Genomic DNA, 18763 nt, shown 5'->3' on the forward strand with positions numbered 1-18763 from the left:
TTGAGCCAGCCCATCTACTCTCTAGCGATTGGAAAAAGTGAGTGCCAGTCTGAGAGGCTGGTGCTGATTGGATGTGTCAGTGATGGGGCGGAGCCCCGAGAATGGATAATAAGGGCTGAGTGTCATTTCCCTTCTGTCAGTAGCAAAGACGCCCCCCAGTGCACCTAGGTCCTCCCGAGCTGAGGGCTTCTCCTGAGCTCCGTAACAGGCCACCCGACCCGGGCCGACCCTTAAGGCCTCCTGGGCCCACTCCAGTCTGTAGAAACCTCACAGTGTGACCTCTGACCCCTGGTGTGGATCTTGGGGCCAGCCCCTGTTGTGGGCTGAGGGGGCGGCCATGGAGCTAGGCAGCTGCTTCAAGACCTACGAGGACTTCAAGGAGTGCTTCAGCGCCTACAAAAAGGAGAACAGGTGCTCCTTCATTCTCAGGGACTGCGTCTCCGTCCGCTTCCACAACCTCAACCATGGCACCTCCATCCGCGAGGACATCCTGTAAGGGCGGGGCAGGAGGGTGGGGAGGAGGCCGGATGGCCCTCTGGAGGGCGGCTTGGAGGAGGGAGTGCAGCTGGGCCCCTGTCTCTGAGCATTCCACAGGCACTCATTGAGCACCTGCTGTGTGCCTGGTGAAAAGTGCTAAACCTTCACAGGCGTAACTCTTGCCCACTTCACCTTCACTCACTCCTTCATGCACAGCTTTTCTGGAATTCATAGTGACGGCAGTTTGTCCCATTTTTCAAGCACCTGCCGTATCCCAGACACAAAGTATGGCTTTCACAAATGGATAAAAACGCCGTGGCCAGAGTTTTCTTCATCAGTCTTCTCTTTACAAAGCAGTAATACTGATCAATTGTTGGTTCGTTTGTTTGTTCATTCATTCATCATTCATTGATTCATTCATTCTGTAAATGGTTCTTGAGCTCCTGAGGTTTAAAAAATTGTGTTTTTCAAACACTTTCCCATGGTCCAAGCAGCATTCTCTGTTTGGTATCCGTGTTACCCTGCAGAGCTGTACTGAAAATTATAGGCAAAGGTTATTTTTCTATTTGGCAGATAAGAAAACAGACTTGGAGGCTAAGCTAATGGTTGAACACTCAATTGCCTTCAGGACTCAGGTGAAACAGCCTAGTGTAAGAAAGTTTAACTTTTAATTTAACCATAAGAAAAACAATGAGGAAAGAACAACCAAAACCAGGTCTTTGTGCTAGGGAGAACAGACGTGTGAATTGGGCAAAATGGAGCACAGGCCCTGTTTGATCAACTTCAGCTGATGGTTGCCATGTGAAAATGAGCCAGTGTTCCTAGATTTAGGGCAAATGGAGTCAGAAATCCAGGCTTTCCGTGAGTTTGTCCACTTTTTAAAAATTGAAAATTCAAATTTGAACACACCCTATGTGGGCCAACTCTGAGAATCAAACTATATCTGAGTTTGAGACTTCTGGGTTGAGACATTTGGTCAAAGTTCCCTATCTAGGGAGCAGGCTGTGTTTTTTTCCCCAGTCTGAGGTCCAGGGTTCTGCTCGTACAGACAATGTAGAGGAGCCAGTAACGAAACCTGCTGTCAAAGAGCTTGAGATGGCATAGCGATTCGGGTAACCTGACTAGTATGTGATAAACGCTTTAAAAGCAGTGTGCAGAGGAAGAAGTGACAAGTGCCTGGGAAGAGGGAAACGGCTTCACACTGGAAGTAATGGTTTCTGCTGGGCTGTGGATGAATGCAAAGGGCTAGTGTAGAAGTCGAATGGTTAGTTACCGAGTAACACAGGAGGATCACTTGACCAGAAGGAGCTGTGGAGCAAAGGCACAAATAGGTGAAAGAAGTAGCATGTCTGAGATAGTGTGGCATGCCATGCTTACAGGAGATCATGTCACTTGCATGTTACCTAAATGGTCTTTAGAGAGTTCCCTGGTAGCTCATCAGGTAGAGGATCCAGTGTTGTCACTACTGTGGCTCGAGTTTGCTCCCTAGCCCAGGAACTTCTGCATGCTGCAGGTGTAGCCAAAAGGAAAAAGAAAAAAAAAAGTCTTTGGGTACCATTGTGAAGTGTTTGGACTTTAATTTATGCTGGTAGCATCTTCTAAGCAGTGAAAGAATCAAAAAATGCCCTGCTCTCAAGCTGCTTACACTCTAAGCCAGATAGAGTACAGGAGCCTCCTGCTGCCCTCAAGTTTAAGTCCAGGACCTGGCTTGCCAGATCATCTGACCTTTCTGACCTCTGACCCTTCTGACCTCTCCATCTTGCACTGTGTGCTCCATCCACACTGGGTCTACACCACATTCAGCCCCCCTCCCAAACTACAGCTTCCTGGTCCTGCACTTAACCATATCTACTAGTTAGAATAATCTAGCCCATCCACTTATCTTAGCTCACTTTTCCTCAAAATGTCAGGTATTTTATTTATTTATTTTTTATTATTTTTTTTATTTTTTGTCTTTTTGCCTTTTTATAGGGCCACTCCCACAGCATATGGAGGTTCCCAGGCTAGGGATCTAATCGGAGCTATAGCCACCGGCTTACACCACAGCCACAGCAACGTAGGATCCGAGCTGCGTCTGCAACCTACACCACAGCTCACTTGGCAACGCTGGATCCTTAACCCACTGAGCAAAGCCAGGGATCGAACCCGCAACCTCATGGTTCCTAGTTGGATTCGCTAACCACTGCGCCACAATGGGAACTCCTCAGGTATTTTATATACGATCCTCTCATCACCATATATCCTGAACTACAATTTACTTAACATTTTTCTTTAAATTGTTGTAATATTCAAAGAAACTTCCACATGCCATTGGTGTGGCAAACAAAACAAAAAAAGCCTCGATGCCTATGTACACACAGGGTATGTTTGTTCAGGCTCAGAGTATCTCAGGAAAGTAACAGCAGTTGTGTCTCACACAGTGGAAAGGACACTGACCTTTTTATGTAATTTTTTAAATTTCAAAAAAATTAAATTACTATATTAGCCACTCAAAAAAATTCATTTTTTAAGAGAGTTCTCATCGTGGCTCAGTGCTTAGCAAATCCGATTAGGAACCATGAGGTTGCAGGTTTGATCCCTGGCCTTGTTCAGTGGGTTAAGGATCTGGCATTGCCGTGAGCTATGGTGTGGGTTGCAGACGTGGCTCAGATCTGGCGTGGCTGTGGCTGTGGTGTATGCTGGCGGCTACACTTCTGATTAGACCCCTGGCCTGGGAACCTCCATGTGCCGCAGGGACTGGCCCTAGAAAAAGGCACAAAAAAAAGAAATTCATTTTTTAAAATTATTCAGGAGTTCCCCTTGTGGCTCAGTGGTAATGAACCTGACTAGGATCCATGAAGATAGGAGTTCGATCCCTGTCCTCACTCAGTGGGTTAAGGATCCGGCATTGCCATGAGCTGTGGTGTAGGTCACAGATGGAGCTCCAATCCTGCATTGCTGTGGCTGTGGTGTAGACCAGCAGCTGTAGCTCTGATTCAGCCCCCAGCCTGGGACTTTCCATATGCTGCAGTTGTGGCCATAAAAAGAAAAAGTTAAAATCAAATAAAATTGTTCAACCTGCAAAAACAAAATAAAACCAATCCCAAATTCTAACCTGTTAGCTGAGTCCCTCCAATTCTCTTTCCCACTGCTCCATGTGGAATTTCCAGGGCCAGGGATCAAACCTGAACCACAGCAGTGACAACACCTGGTCACTTAGCCACTAGGCCTTCAGGGTACTCTGGTACCTTGGTACAGATGTCCCTGGTACATCTTTTTTTTTTTTTTTTTGTAGGGCATATGGAAGTTCCCAGGCTAGGGGTTGATTCAGAGCTGCAGCTGGAGCCTACACCACAGCCACAGCAGTGCCGGATCCAAGCCTCATCCTCAACCTACACCATAGCTTGCAGCAACGCCGGATCCTTAACCTACTGAAGGAGGCCAGGGATCGAAGCTGCATCTTCATGGATACCAGTTGGGTTCATTACCGCTGAGCCACAGCAGTAACCCCCCACTTACATCTTTTTTTTTTTTTTTTTTTTTTTTTTTTTAGCACAAGTGGCTGCATATTTTTTATACATATCATTTTGTACCTTTTCTTATTTATATACTTTGGAACTTATTCCATGTTACTTAGTCCATTGTATGGACCCTTTAATTCATTTTGGCAACTGTTAACTGAAAACATAATCCTTGCTAGTGTCTGAAGACAGTGTTGAAAAAGATAAGTTGAGTCCCTGCTCTCTTGGAGCTGCCCCTCCGGTCAGGAAGACAAATACTAAACTCTAGTCACAGAAATAATGATTTCTTTAAAACAGTAGTAAGAACTCCAACAGAAAAGTCTAGGTGCTGGGGGGAGAATGACAGGGAAACAGTCTGGTGGGTAGAAGGGAGGAATTGGCTGGTTTGTAATACCAGTGCAGTCTCTCTCTTAGGAAGAAACAGCTGGGAGTTCCGTTGTGGCCCAGCGGTAACTAACCCAACTAGTATCCATGAGGACGCAGGTTCGATCCCCCACCTTGCTCAGTAGGTTAAGGATCAAGCGTTGCTGTGGCCCTGGTGTAGGCTGACAGCTGCAGCTCTGATTCGACCCCTAGCCTGGGAGCTTTATGTGCCACGAGTGTGTGCGACCCTAAAAAAAAAAAAACAAAAAACAAAAAACAAAACATTCCGTGGCGCTAGTTTACAAAGCCCATTCACCCTCACTCTCTGACTTGGCCCTCTGAATCTCCTTGTCAGAAGTCAGTTTTGTTATTCCCATTAAATGAGTTAATACATATAAAGTTTACCACAGGGCCTAGTACATGGAAAATATTAAGTATCACTGCTATTGTAATAATACTATTGTGCAGATGGGGAAACAGCCAGGAGAAGTTGAATGTTAAGAGAACTGCTAGTTCAGTTCCCGAGTTGCTGTGGCTGTGTAGGTTGGCAGCAACAGCTCCGATTAGACCCCTGGCCTGGGAACCTCCATGTGCTGTGGATGCAGCCCTAGGAAGACCAAAAAAAAAAAAAGAGAGAGAGAGAACTGCTAGTTCTACCTGTCCCTGTCTGCTGTACATGAAGCTTCCATGTTTCATTATGTAACTCTTTTTGTTGTTGTTTTGGTTTTTTTGCTTTTTAAGGCTGCACCTGCAGCATATGGAGGTTCCCAGGCTAGGGGTCGAATCAGAGCTGCAACTGCTGGTCTACACCACAGCTCATGGCAACGCTGGATCCAAGCTGCATCTGTGACCTACACTGCAGCTCATGGCAACATCAGATACTTAATCCCCTGAGTGAGGCCAGGGATCGAACCTGCATCCTCATGGATCCTAGTTGGGTTCATTAACGGCTGAGCCACGAAGGGAACTCTTTAAGGCTGTTTCACCCCGGACCCCAAGTTCCAGGTGCTTGAGCTAAAGAGAGAAGAGAGATCAGAGACAGTAAAGGGGAGCCAGGAGCAGGGCCTGAGCTAGTCAGGACTTGGAAGCGCAAGATAGCTTGTTGCAAAAAAGCACCCTCACCCCCAAAAATCACCTGGGGGGAGTCAGGGAAGTCTGCAGACTTTTGGTACAGTTACAGCCAAGGAAAATGGGCAGAAAGGAGGGGGCAAGTAGGAGCAGGGAATGGGGTAAGATTTCAAGGCACTCCGAGAAAGCAATTAGGTGTTAGAACTGAAGATCAGACCCAGCCTGTTTATTGCCAGAGCTTTTAACTGCCCTACTTAACCACTGAGTCGTAGCAGCTTTCCAGTATTTATTCATTCAACAAGCTTCTGGTTAAGAGGTGAACATTATTATGGAGTTCACTGGTGGCCTAGCGAGTTAAGGATCCATGGTTGTCACTGATGTGGTACGAGTTCGATCCCTGGCGGGGGAACTTACATACGTTGCAGGCGCAGCCAAAAAAATAAAAAGTAAACATGTTTATCCCCAAGCATTGAGCTGGGCTTAAAAAATGAGTGAACTGTGGTCTCTACCCTTGTGGACAATCCTGTGCTGAGCTAATTGGCCAGGAAGTGAATTCTGAGCAGCTCAAGCCTTTAGCCCAGACAGGATGACCGCTTGTTGGGAAGTTATAAAGGATGCCCTTGGATGGTGGGTTGGATCCGGGCTCTGTGCAGAGCACACTGCCTTGGGCTTTTTGAGTGATGTATGGATGTGTGGGATGAGCATTGCTCCAGTGGGGCTGGAGCGGGGTGGGGAAATGTTTTCAGGAGCTCGTTTAGAAGCGCACAGTGTTTCCTGCAGCCAGATATGCATCCTCCTAGTGGTCAGGCGAGATGATTTGAATATTGAGTATTTGTGTTAGTATCTAAATTTAAAGATCCTTGGTGAAGTGAGCTGGTTTGAAGGAAACCATTTGAAAATACTGATGCAAATGTTATAGGAATGGCTGTGGCCGACGTAAAGGTTTGCAGCTCCTTGAAGCTCAGGGAAAAGCTGGAGTATCAGTTACACCTGAGAGCTCTGAAGTCAGAAAGACAGGCTTTAAGGCAAGACTTTTAAACTCTGTGACATGGTTTCTTCTTAGGTAAAAGGAGGCTGTGGTGAAGATTAAATGAAGAACATGTGTTAGAAACCAGAGGGGAAGAAGGAGGCAGAAACTGGAGCAATGAGATCTCAAGCAGGTTTATCCACCAACAGAGTGGCAGGGAGGCTGAGCAGAGGGAACTCATGCTTCCCACCTTTTAGGGAGCCTATAGTCACAGAGAGAAAGGGGTAATTTCTATTTTTAGCATATTCTATTTTGAGCACAGGTTTGTGATAGAGGAAGAAACAGGGAAGATACAGTTATGTTGCTACGATTTAACAGTTTCTCCAGGTATTTTTGTCTTGAAGCTTTGTGTTTCATTTTGTCCAGTTACCACCTAACAACATGGAGTAGCTGAAGCATAGGTCAGTCTCACCTGATGGAAAGTGTCGGAGAAATGTGTGGTAGGCATTAGTACTAAATAACCAAAAGCCCATATCAACTGGGAGATTCTGTGATTTTTATGCCCAGTTTCCCATCCCATATTTTTATATCTAACTGGTGTGTTTTTTTTTCTTTTCTTTTCTTTTTTTTCTTTTTTTGTCTTTTTAGGGCTGCACTGGCAGCAGATGGAAATTCCCAGGCTAGGGGTTGAATCAGAGCTGCAGCTGCCAGCCTACACCACAGCCACAGCAACTCCGGATCAGAGCCCCATCTGTGACCTACACCACAGCTCACAGCAATGCCAGATCCTTAACCCACTGAGTGAGGCAAGGGATCTCGAACCTGTGTCCTCGTGGATCCTAGTCTGGTTCATTACCTCTGAGCCACAACAGGAACTCCTGTTTTTTCTTTTTGTTATATCTTGGTGGGGAGTGACTGATATTCTTCAAACAGTCAGTGAAGTATTCTGAAGTCTCCATTGCTGTTCAGTTTAATAGCTGCCGTTTTTTGAACACTTCTTGCAACACATTCCAGACACTTTACACCCATTGTTTTATTTAATCCTCATCACACCCTTTGAACAAGCCCTTGTTATCTGAGTTTTCCTTTTCCATGTATCCATAGTGACCAAACTGTAGGAAAGCAAAAATCTTGCTAACAAACTAGCTACCTTTAAAGTTAGTCACTACTGGGAGTTCCCATCGCAGCTCAGTGGTTAATGAACCTGACTAGTAACCATGAGGTTATGGGTTTGATCCCTGGCCTCCTCAGTGGGTTAAGGATCTGGTGTTGCTGTGGCTGTGGTATATAGGTCATAGACATGGCTCAGATCAGGTCGGCAACTACAGCTCCTATTTGACGCCCTAGCCTGGGAACCTCCATGTGCCACAGGTTCAGCCCTCAAAAAAAGAGACAAATAAATAAATAAAAATAAAGGTAGTCACTACTGGGAGTTCCCACTGTGGCACAGTGGGTTAATGATCCCATTTGTCTCTCTGGAGACGCTGGCTCTATCCCTGGCCCAGCACAGTGGGTTAAAGACCCGGCATTGCTGCAGCTGTGGATTCAGTCCCTGGCCTGGGAACTTACATATGATGTGGGCAAGGCTGAAAAAGAAAGAAAAAAATTTTTAATAAAAATAAAAGTAGTCACTACTTAGTCATTCCTTCCTGCTTATCCCCACCAGTTCCATCAACATCTTTGGTAGTTAGTTTCTGGCTGATGAACAGGTGTGGTAAACATTGATCATATAATGCAAATAAAACTGATTGTGGGAATTCCCTGGTGGCTTGGTGGGTTAAGGACCTGGTGTTGCCTCTGCTGTGGCTTGGGTAGTTGCTGTAGCATGGGTTGAATCCCTGGCCTGGGAACTTCTGCATGGTTGCAGGTTGAAGTTGTACGTGTTCCAAGAGCACTAGGATTTGGTGAAGTCCCTGAAAGTAATGATAGAGAAATCCTTATATCATCTCAGCCTTATGCCAGTTGACAAATGAAGAAGGGAAATCAACAAGGATGATATGATACAAACTTAAAAAGCAAAGGATTCGCATAGCAAAAAATTAAATTAGGCCCTTGGGATTAAAGTCCAGGAATATTTTGGTAAAAGTGACCTTTACTGTATCATAAAAATGAGACAGGAAATCAAGTATCAAGAGTGTTTGGAAAAAATATACCAGAAAAAAAAAAGTTGACAATTTAAGTCCTCCTTTGATTAGCCTAAGAATTGGCAGGTAGCTGCCATCATAACTTACATTTTGAAAGTTCTGATGTGGTGCTGTGGATTAAAGATCTGGTGTTGCCGCAGTTGTGTCACAAGTTCAATCCCTGGCCCAGGAAATTTCACATGCCACAGTTGCAGCCCAAAAAAACCTCTTAAATTTTGTTTAATAATTTTAGTCTCTATCTTTTTTTTTTTTTTTTTTTTTTGACAGTAGCATGTGGCTGCTTGATGTGGGATCTCAGTTCTCAGACCAGGGATTGAACCCAGGCCACAGTGGTGTAAGTGCCAAGTCCTAACACCTATACCACCAGGGAACTCCCTTAGTCTCTCTCTCTTTTTTTTTTTGAAGGGCCACACCTGTGGCATATGGTGGTTCCCAGGCTAGGGGTCAAATTGGAGCTGCAGCTGCTGGCCTGCAACACAGGATCCAAGCCATGTGGCCTACACCATAGCTAATGGCAATACTGGATCATTATCCCACTGAGCGAGGCCAGGGATCAAACCAGCATCCTCATGGATACCAGTCGGATTCGTTTGCACTGCGCCACAGTGGAAACTCCCCTTAGTCTCATTTTTTAAGATCCATTCAAATCTTATTTTTTACTATTTCCTATGAAATGTGGTTTCTGGAGACATTTTTGGCTGTGACAAACTGAAAACCCAGACTCAAAATGCCTTCTGGAGTTCCCGTTGTGGCTCAGTGGTTAAGAACCAACTAGTACCCATGAAGATTCGGGTTCAATCCCCAGCCTCACTCAGTGGGTTAAGGATCTGGCATTGCTTTGAGCTGTGGTGTATATTGCAGATGTGGCTCAGATCTGGCATTGCTGTGGCTGTGGCATAGGCCTGTAGCTGAAGCTCTGATTCAACCCACAGGCTAGGAACTTACACATGCCATGGGTGCAGCCCTAAAAAGGAAAAAAAATGCCTTATTCTTAGCCCAGAGAAGGTGATTATTTCAGCATCCCAGGCTTTCCCCTTATTTCTACTCTGCCATCCTCAACTCTCAGCTGTGCCCTCAGATGGCTCGCCACATGGCACAAATGTAGGCATCACATCCAGAAGAAACAGTCTGCCTTGGTTTCCTGCAGATTTCCTCTCATGTTTCTTTGTGCAGAATTGGGCTGGTATCCATGGCCATTGCTAATGAGATTACCATAATTGGCTTACATTAGCTCTGAAGCACTTGGCTCTTTTGGGGAAAAATGGCACCCTGAGTAAAATAGCCTTCGGTTAGGAAGGAAGAGGGGGCTTAAGGGGTGTTGTATCAGCTACCAACAGGTCCTGCCACAGCCATTTTTTTTTTTTTTAATTGAAGAATAGGGAATTCCAGCTGTGGCTCAGTGCTAATGAGCCACAGCTGACTAGGATCCGTGAGGATGCTGGTTCAATCCCTGGCCTCGTTCAGTGGGTTAACGATCTGACATTGCTGTGGCTGTGGTGTAGGCTGGTAGCTGCAGCTCCAGTTCAGCCCCTAGCCTGGGAACGTCCATATGCCACAGGTGCAGCCCTGAAAAGCAAAAAATAAAATAAATTGAAGAATACAATATTATGTAAGTTCCAGTTCATCATTTTTAAAGGTTTTACTCCATTTATACTTATAAAATATTGGCTATATTCTCCATGTTGTACTGTCTATCCTTGTAGCTCATTTTATATATACCCTACCTCTATATTGCCGCTCCCCCTGCACGTCCCATTGTAACCACTAGTTTGTTCTCCATAGCTGAATTGGTTTCTTTTTAATTTTATTCACTAGTTGCATTTTTCCATGTAAGGGGATATTATACAGTATTTATCTTTCTCTGTCTGCTACATCCTTTTTAAATGAATTGACTTTTAGTGGTACTGATTTTTCTTAAATCAGCTACTGATTATTCATAGAGCAGGTACTCTTGTTATTTCTATATTTATAGGTAAGGAATTAGAGGGCTGAGAGGAAGTAAAGTGACTTGTCCCAGTTCACAAAGCTGAGTGGTAAAGCTGGAATTTAAACTCAGATCTTCAAGGCTCCAGAGTCTTGTTCCTAACTCAGGTTATGTTGTCTAAAATGGCTTTACTCCACCTGTAAAAGTTCTGTTCATTGCTCAAGGTGCAATTTGCATACAACAAGGACACAAACCTTATGTGAAATTAATAAAAAGCTTTAGGTCTCTTCTAATCCCCACAGACAGGGAGAATCACTCTTCATTCACTTATAAGTATATTGCTTGTACCTCTATTTAACCACTCTATCCCTTTCTTTCTGTCTGTCTTTCTGTCTTTTTAGGGCTGCACTTAATGGCATATGAAAGTCCCCAGGCTTGGGATCCAGTCAGAGCTGTAGCTGCCAGCCTATGCTACAGCCACAGAGACGCCAAATCCAAGCCATATCTGCGACCTACACCATAGCTCAGAGCAATGCCAAATCCTTAACCCACTGAGCAAGGTCAGGGATTGAACCCGCATCATCATGGATACTAGTTGAGTTCATTACCACTGAACCAAGATGGGAACTCCAATTTTTTTTTTTAATTGAAGTAAAGTTGATCATTAACTTAATTTTGACTTTACTGGCCATCCATGTAATAGTCTATGCTTACCAGTCTCTGAGAGACTGATTTGTTGCTTCAGCCTTCTGAGCAACTAACATAGTGAGCATAGTGTTTGGTACATAGTAGGATTTAGTACATGTTTGAAATTAAACAAAGGACTGGGGGAATTCAGCAGGTTTGGAACCCAACTAGTATCCATGAGGACGTGTGTTCAATTCCTGGCCTCGCTCAGTGGGTTAAGGATCTGGCATTGCTGTGAGCTGTGGTGTAGGTCATAGACGCAGCTCAGATCTGGTGTTGCTGTGGCTGTGGCTGGCAGCTACAGCTCCAACTTGACCCCTAGCCTGGGAACTTCCATATGCTGCAGGTGTAGCCCTAAAAAAAGCTAAAAAATTTTAAAAAAGAACTACAGATTAAAATTACTACAGTAATGGAGTTCCCATGTGGTGCAGTAGGTTAAGGATCAGGCGTTTTCACTGCAGTGGCTTGGGTTGCTGCTGTGGCACAGGTTTGATCCCTGGCCCGGGAACTTCCGCATGCTGAGAGTTTGGGGGCTTCCTCCACCAAAAAAAAAAATCCAAAAAAATTACTATAGCACTCAAAGAATTCTTACAAAAGATTTGTGTATTTCACTATATGTAAGTTATATCTCAATATAAAAGATTAAAGGAAGCAGGAAAAGAAAATAACAGAGGCTTCAATCTTGTACCTGTTAAGTTGGAATGCATGATGCCAACAAGGACAGTTTGTTTAGAGATTTTTTTTTTTTTTTTTTTTGAGTTCTCTGGGTAGGGCCTGAGAATGCAAATCCTAAAATCTTGAATGCCTTAAATGAGCACAAAATGGATTGCCATTAAATGCCTCTGTGAGACTGACTAGGGCTAGGAACTTTGCAAATGATTAAATCCACTAAATAAAAACAAAACAGTATAAAGCCAGGATTTTTAAGACCTGTTACCAGAGTTCTAAAGCCAGTTCTGAGGACTTCCAGCTAGCGGGATGCTGCCTTCTTAGCCGTCTTAAGTCCTAAACTGCTACCAGCAGCTGAGAAGTCTCTGCCTTTCGGAGACTAGCCCTGTAACCTGACCCAGCGGAAGGTCTGCAGACTTCTGGGCTCTCCCAGGGGGTCCGGACCCTGCCTTCCCCAGTCCTGTCCTCAGCACGTGGCCTCCAGGAGCGCCAGCCCAGCTCCCTCACGCGGGCGCAGCTTTCCCCTTCGCCACACCGCTTGTGGAAAGATCTTTAAGGAAGTTATTGGACCTGAAAAATCAAAGTGTTGAGGGCCAAGTCAAGAATGACAAGAAGGAGAATTCAGAGAAAGGAGAAATCATTTGAAAGAAGACAGGAGCATATGGTTAACTGTAGCCAAGCAAGCTTAGTTCAAATCTCCGCTTCTCCAGTTTTAGCTGGAGGATGCAATCCCAGATTCTTGAGAACTTCTTTAAGCTTGTTTCCCCATCTGTAAAATGTGGAAGACAGAACCCTTAATGTAAAACAATGCGTGTAAGGGGCTTACTGTGGCCTGGCATATAATAATCCTGAATACATGTCATAGCAGTAGGAAAGGATTTAAAAGACTTAAAATATTGGATATAGACATGAGAAGGAGGAATTAAAAAGATTGCCAATGCCTCCACCCTGAGGGCTGCAGTCATTAAGAACCAGGAAAGGGAGTTCCCGTCGTGGCACAGTGGTTAACGAATCCGACTAGGAACCATGAGGTTGCGGGTTCGGTCCCTGCCCCTGCTCAGTGGGTTAACGATCCGGCGTTGCCGTGAGCTGTGGTGTAGGTTGCAGACGCGGCTCGGATCCTGCGTTGCTGTGGCTCTGGCGTAGGCCGGTGGCTACAGCTCCGATTCGACCCCTAGCCTGAGAACCTCCATATGCCGCAGGAGCGGCCCAAGAAATAGCAACAACAACAAAAGACAAAAAGACAAAAAAAAAAAAAAAAAAAAAAAGAACCAGGAAAGGCAGAAAGATTTATGTTTGGTACTCATCAGTATTTTTTTTTTTTTTTTGGACTAGGTTAACAATAGGCATCATGAGCACATAATGTTAATATAATTCAGTGAGCTATGCTAGGATATTGAGCCAGCAGAAGGGTAGGGTCCAATCTGAGGGCTCTGGGAAGGCAACCTAGGAGAGGTGGTGGTCACACAGAGTCCTGAAGGCCGAGGAAGCTCTGGGATAAGATCAGGTGGGAAGGGCATTCCAGACAGACGGCGTAAGCAAAGGCAGAGAGATGAGACACCGCAGTGGACACAGGCAGCCGTAGACAGTTTGTCTTTCTAGGGTGCAATGAACAAGATGGCAGGGGCAGTGGAAAATAATGTGGGCGAATTAGGCAGAGGCTCCCCCTCACTGGCCTCACCTTAGTACCTGGCCGCTCCCTGAGCTGGCAGTGAGGTTGCCACCCCGGCCCTGTGCACACAGCAGGTGCAGGCATTTTCAGCCTCAGGCCCCTCCACCCTGTTATTTCAGGCCTGACGTCCTATTTTTCCTAAGCTTGCCCCACAGGATGAGCAGACAGGACCAGATGGATTAGAGTGTTTGGAAGGGGGTTGGTGAGATGCCCAGGCTGTGTCGTGTCATTTCAGGGGCTGAGAGAGTTTTCCCCTTCCCTCTCCTTTGGGTTGGGACACTCCCTATGACCCGTCCCTCCCAGCTGTGGTCGCTGAGTCATTCATCCAGCACATCTTTGATGAACATCTGCTGAAGGAGTAGCATTTGTGTTAGGGAGTTGCTGTTGTGGCGCAGTGGAGACAAATCCGACTAGAATCCGTGAGGACGCCAGTTCAGTCCCTGGCCTCAATCAGCGGGTTAGGAATCCGGGATTGCCGTGAGCTCTGGTGAGGGTAGCAGATGCAGCTCAGATCCTGCCTTGCCATGGCTGTAGAGGAGGCCGGCAGCTGTAGCTCCAATTTGACCCCTAGCCTGGGAACTTCCATATGCCATGAGTGCAGCCCTAAAGAGCAAAAAAACAAAACAAAACAAAAAACAAAACCCAAAATATAATAGCAATAGCATTTGTGTTAAGTGCTCAGAATACTCTTGCCATTTGCAGACAGCCCCTTTCCAATTGGAAGGGCACTGCATGAATGCTGAAGAGAAGGGCACGAGGCCCAGGGGCTATGATAACAGGAGATGACTTTTATTTAGAATGAATGAAAGACTGAACCCGGCTCTGGGCTAAATATTATGTCTGTGGCTTATTTAATTCTCATAACAACCCTAATTAGTTTCATTTTGTGACGAGGAAACTGCACACAGAGAGGTGAAGTAACTTGCCCAAGGTCAAACAGCTTCTGGGTGGTGGAACCTGGATTCAAATGCAGAGTCAGTTTTCAGCATCCCCACTGTTTACTACTACTACTACCCAGAAATTCTGCTAAGTCTTTTATTTTTTAATTTATTTTATTTTATTTTATTTATTTATTTATTTTTGTCTTTTTAGCGCCGTACCTGAGGCATATGGAGGTTCCCAGGCTAGGGGTCGAATCAGAGCTGTAGCCGCCAGCCTACGCCAGAGCCTCTCTCAGCTGCAAGGATCTGTGAACCTAATGCCTACATCACAGCCACAGCAACGAGGGATCCGAGCCACATCTGCGATCTACACAGCCCACAGCAACGCCAGATCCTTTACTCATTGAGAGGCCAGGGATTGAACTTGTGTCCTCATGGATACCAGTCAGATTCGTTTCTGCTGAGCCACAAAGTCGGAACTCCTAAGCCTTTTATTTTAAATAAATGCAGTGAATCCCAAGTAAGGAGCTGTTCTTGTGGCTTGAGGACATCCTCAAAGGAGAAGGTGGGACCTGACTGGGCCTTGACGCATGGCTTGAATGATGATAGGAAGGGGAAAGAGCAGATACTCAATTTAATTACCGTCCTCTTTTGACCACACTTTCAGCCTAGAATGGCAAAGCTGGCCAGATCCCAAAGATCACCTCTCCCAGGCTTTCTCACTCTATTAGGATGTGGACATCTTTCTTTTCTTTTTTTTTTTTCTTTTTTTGGTCTTTTGTCTTTTTGTTGTTGTTGTTGTTGCTATTTCTTGGGCCGCTCCTGCGCATATGCGAGGCATATGCGCATATGGAGGCATATGGAGGTTCCCAGGCTAGGGGTCGAATCGGAGCCAGGGCCACAGCAACGCGGGATCCGAGCCGCGTCTGCAACCTACACCACAGCTCACGGCAACGCCGGATCGTTAACCCACTGAGCAAGGGCAGGGACCGAACCCGCAACCTCATGGTTCTTAGTCGGATTCGTTAACCACTGCACCACGACGGGAACTCCGACATCTTTCTTTAAATGAAAGATAACCAAGGCTTTTCTTAGAGAGGAAGCCCAGGCACACCCTGACCCCTGAGGACCTCTTTTATCTTTGCTTCTGGAAGAAGGCTGCACAAGAGGCAGTGGCTCCTTAAAGGCAGTAATGAAGTGAGTAACCAGCTCTGCAGCTACTTCTTAGCCATTTTTTCCCCTTGTATCTTTGTCTCAGATTGAACCATTGACAACTACAGATGGGAAAGTGAGGTTAAATAAAAGGAACTGGGGCTTCAAATTGCTGGAGATGAAAATGAAGTGTGTTTTAGGAGTTCCCACTGGGAGTTCTCATTGTGGCTCAGCGGTAAACGAACCTGACTAGGATCCAGGAGGATGTGGGTTCAATCCCTGGCCTCCCTCGGTGGCTTAAGGATCTGACATTGCCATGAGCCGTGGTGTAGGCGCGGCTGAGGCTATGGTGTAGGCCAGTGGCCGTAGCTCTGATTTGACCCCTAGCCTGGGAACTTCCATATGCTGTAGGTGCGGCCCTAAAAAAGAAAAAAAAAAAAAGGAGTTGCCACTGTGGTACAGTGGGCTAATGATCCAGCTTATCTCTGTGGAGCACCAGTTCAGTCCCCTGTGCAGTGGGTTAAGGATCCAGCGTTGCTGCAGCTGTAGGGAATTTGATCCCTGGCCTGGGAACATCCATATGCTACAGGTGCAGCCAAAAAAAAGAAAAAAAAAGTGTTTTAGTTTCATGGGGTCTTAAAGTCCTGAATACTTTAGGACTGGAGATTGAACATAAACCTTTCCTACATCCTGTACCGCACTGTGGTATCCAGGAAACATATCAGTTACTCTGTGTCTCTACAGGGCCCTGTCTTATAAGAGAAAGGGGTTGGTCAGCACCTTTTTCATTGTCACCTCTGCCTTCCCTAGGTATGTGCAGGTGAAATTTGTCTGTATTCGGACTCAGTCAAACAGCAGGAAGAGAACAGCAGAGGCGGACATGTGCCCGGCATACTTGCTCCTGCAGTACAATGAGAAACTGGATAGACTGTGTGTCAGTGAACTCAACACACAGCATATACATGTTAACTCCAAGACTACGGGTCCTAAAGGAGCTGCCACTGGCAAATCTCAGAAGACAGCGTGCCAGCAGAAACCCCAGCCGGCACAGCCTGCCATCAAAACAGACCTTGGCACGGCTGAGAAGTCCCCGGTTGAACCATCGTTTTGCTCAGATAAGGTCCAAGCACCCTCAGAGCCAGAGCAGGAGGGCCTCACTCCTTCTGACCTGGCCAAGATAGCCAAAGTGATGAGAAACTTTCTTAAGGTGGATGTGGGTTCTATGGCCTCCTTCAGTGTGGGCAGCAGCCAAGACCTGGACCGGCTCAGCTTCCAGAGCAGCAAGATGAGCGACCTGTTCATCCGCTTCCCAGAGAACCTCTTGCTGCACCGGGTGGAAAATGCCCAGGGCCACATCCTCTATGCTTTCTTGGTGGAGAGCAAGGAACGAGAGGGGCGAGTGGTGCACTTTGCCGTGCTCAGGGCCGAGACAGCCACCTCTGTGGCCAAGATGCTGAGCATCTTCACAGAGTTCAACTCTGATTGGCCCAAGGTCAAGGTGGTCTTCGTGGACCCGTCCTTCCCTCATCGGGCCATCCTGCAGGAGATCTTCCCTGCTGCCCGCATCCTCCTGTCCATCTACCACACCACCCGTCTCTTGGAGAAGAAGTTGCATCGTAGTTCAGCAGATCCGTCCTTTAAAAGGCTCATGAAGGAAGCCCTGCGGGAGGCTGTGTTTGTCACTTCTGAGGCCAGCCTGCAAAATCTCTGCCACATGTCCCAAGCCCTGCTCGACGAGCAGCTCTTCAGCTTCCTGCAGGCCCACTGGTTCTCCTGTGAACTGCTGTGGTACATGCACGTCAGGAAGGGTCTGCACGCCTGTAACACCTACATGGACAGCCTGGATGTTGTCACCAGCAAGGTGTCAAGCCTCTTCCGGGAACAGCAGTCCTTGCTGGACTGCATCCTCCGCTTCGTGGATTACATAGACTTCTTTAATACCAAAGGCTTGAAGAACTTGCCCACCGCTCCCCCCAAGTTAAAGAGAGCCCGGTCAGCAAGCATGACCCCAAAGTCCAAGAAGGCATTCGGAACCTGCTGGGGGAGCCTGTCCAGGCTCCCCGGGCAAGAGGCAAAGCTAGAGCCACAGCAGGTACAGGTGCCGCAGCAGCAGCCCCAGGGGCAGCCCTCCCATGGTGGCATGCTAGACTCCTTACGCCAGAGTGGCTCCGATCTGGCCTATAAGCTGTGCCACAATGAGTGGGCGGTGGTGCAGAACTCTACGCATCTGGTGGACGTGGCTGGCTCCTCTGTGGACGTGCAGCTGCTAGAGGACTCCCACCAGGTGAGCAAAGACGGCTGCAGCTGCAGCTGCTCCTTTCAGCAGTGGTACCACCTGCCGTGCCGGCACATTTTGGCCCTGCTGCACACCAGCCAGAAGCCCGTGGGCGAAACCATGGTGTGCCGCCGGTGGCAGAAGAGGTACCAGCACCTCCTCGGACCCAGCGGGGAGCTCCAGGACCCTTTCGTGATCCCAAACACAGGCCAGCCTGGGAAGCAAGGACGGAACAACATGATTCAGGACCTAAGCAGGGAGCTAGCCAACCTGCTGATGCAGAGCGAGGGGCCAGAGCTGGAAGAGCGCTGTTCCACCCTGCGCAAGATTGTGGACATCTGGGCGGCCCCCTGCCAGGTGTCTGAGCCCAGTCAGCAGCCGGGGGACTTCAAGGATGTGGGTCGCCTCCCTTTCCTCTGGGGAAAGCAGGAGGAAGGGGAGGGACTCACTCCTGCTGGAGTCACCATTCACAACTGAAGCATTTGCACTGGTGCGCTGGGCCACAAACCCCTCTCCTTGGAAATCTGAGAGCTCAAAGCTGGCAGGACATGCTAGGGGTCAGTGTTTTAACCAATGTCTTCCTAGGTAGGGTTAGATACTGTTACAAGAGGAAGAAAAGGAGCCCCATTGTGTGACAGTCCTTTGAATCTTCCCCTTTTCTGCCCTCCCTTTGGCTTTCCTTGGAAGCCTCCTTCATTGTTAAAGGCCAAAGTTATCTCCATGCTGAAAGGTCATTCCTCTTTGTCCCTCAGCCCCTGAGATCAGATCTTATTCACTTTATAGAGATGGAACCCTGCCCCAGCATATGGTGAGATAAAACAGACCTGGTAAAAGGGCCTGATTTCAGGGACAGAAGGAGGGTGATCCTTGGCTGTTGCTGCTCTTTGCAAAGAATTTGCTATTTGTACCTATTTTTATTCATATTAAAGTTTTTGTTTTGTTTAAATAAAATCAAATAAGCAGAGGAAATGTGTTCTGCTTGAA

The 18763-nt window shown here is 46.8% G+C and overlaps 1 protein-coding gene across 1 annotated transcript; it reads left to right on the top strand.

The window, feature by feature from the left end:
• On the top strand, positions 105 to 18735 carry ZSWIM3 (zinc finger SWIM-type containing 3). Its single transcript, XM_013985404.2, has 2 exons — positions 105 to 492; positions 16315 to 18735. Exons 1-2 carry the CDS (start codon positions 338 to 340, stop codon positions 18254 to 18256), a joined length of 2097 nt encoding a protein of 698 aa, XP_013840858.1. The 5' UTR covers positions 105 to 337; the 3' UTR covers positions 18257 to 18735.

Source organism: Sus scrofa, chromosome 17 (genome assembly GCF_000003025.6).
Source record: "Sus scrofa isolate TJ Tabasco breed Duroc chromosome 17, Sscrofa11.1, whole genome shotgun sequence".
Taxonomy (NCBI): Eukaryota; Metazoa; Chordata; class Mammalia; order Artiodactyla; family Suidae; genus Sus; species Sus scrofa.

Bases quoted from the DNA above. Each gene is read 5' to 3' on its own strand.
- ZSWIM3 (XM_013985404.2), top strand. From the start codon at position 338: ATGGAGCTAGGCAGCTGCTTCAAGACCTACGAGGACTTCAAGGAGTGC. The intron at 493-16,314 runs GTAAGGGCGGGG...TGCCTTCCCTAG, and splicing joins TCCATCCGCGAGGACATCCT to GTATGTGCAGGTGAAATTTG.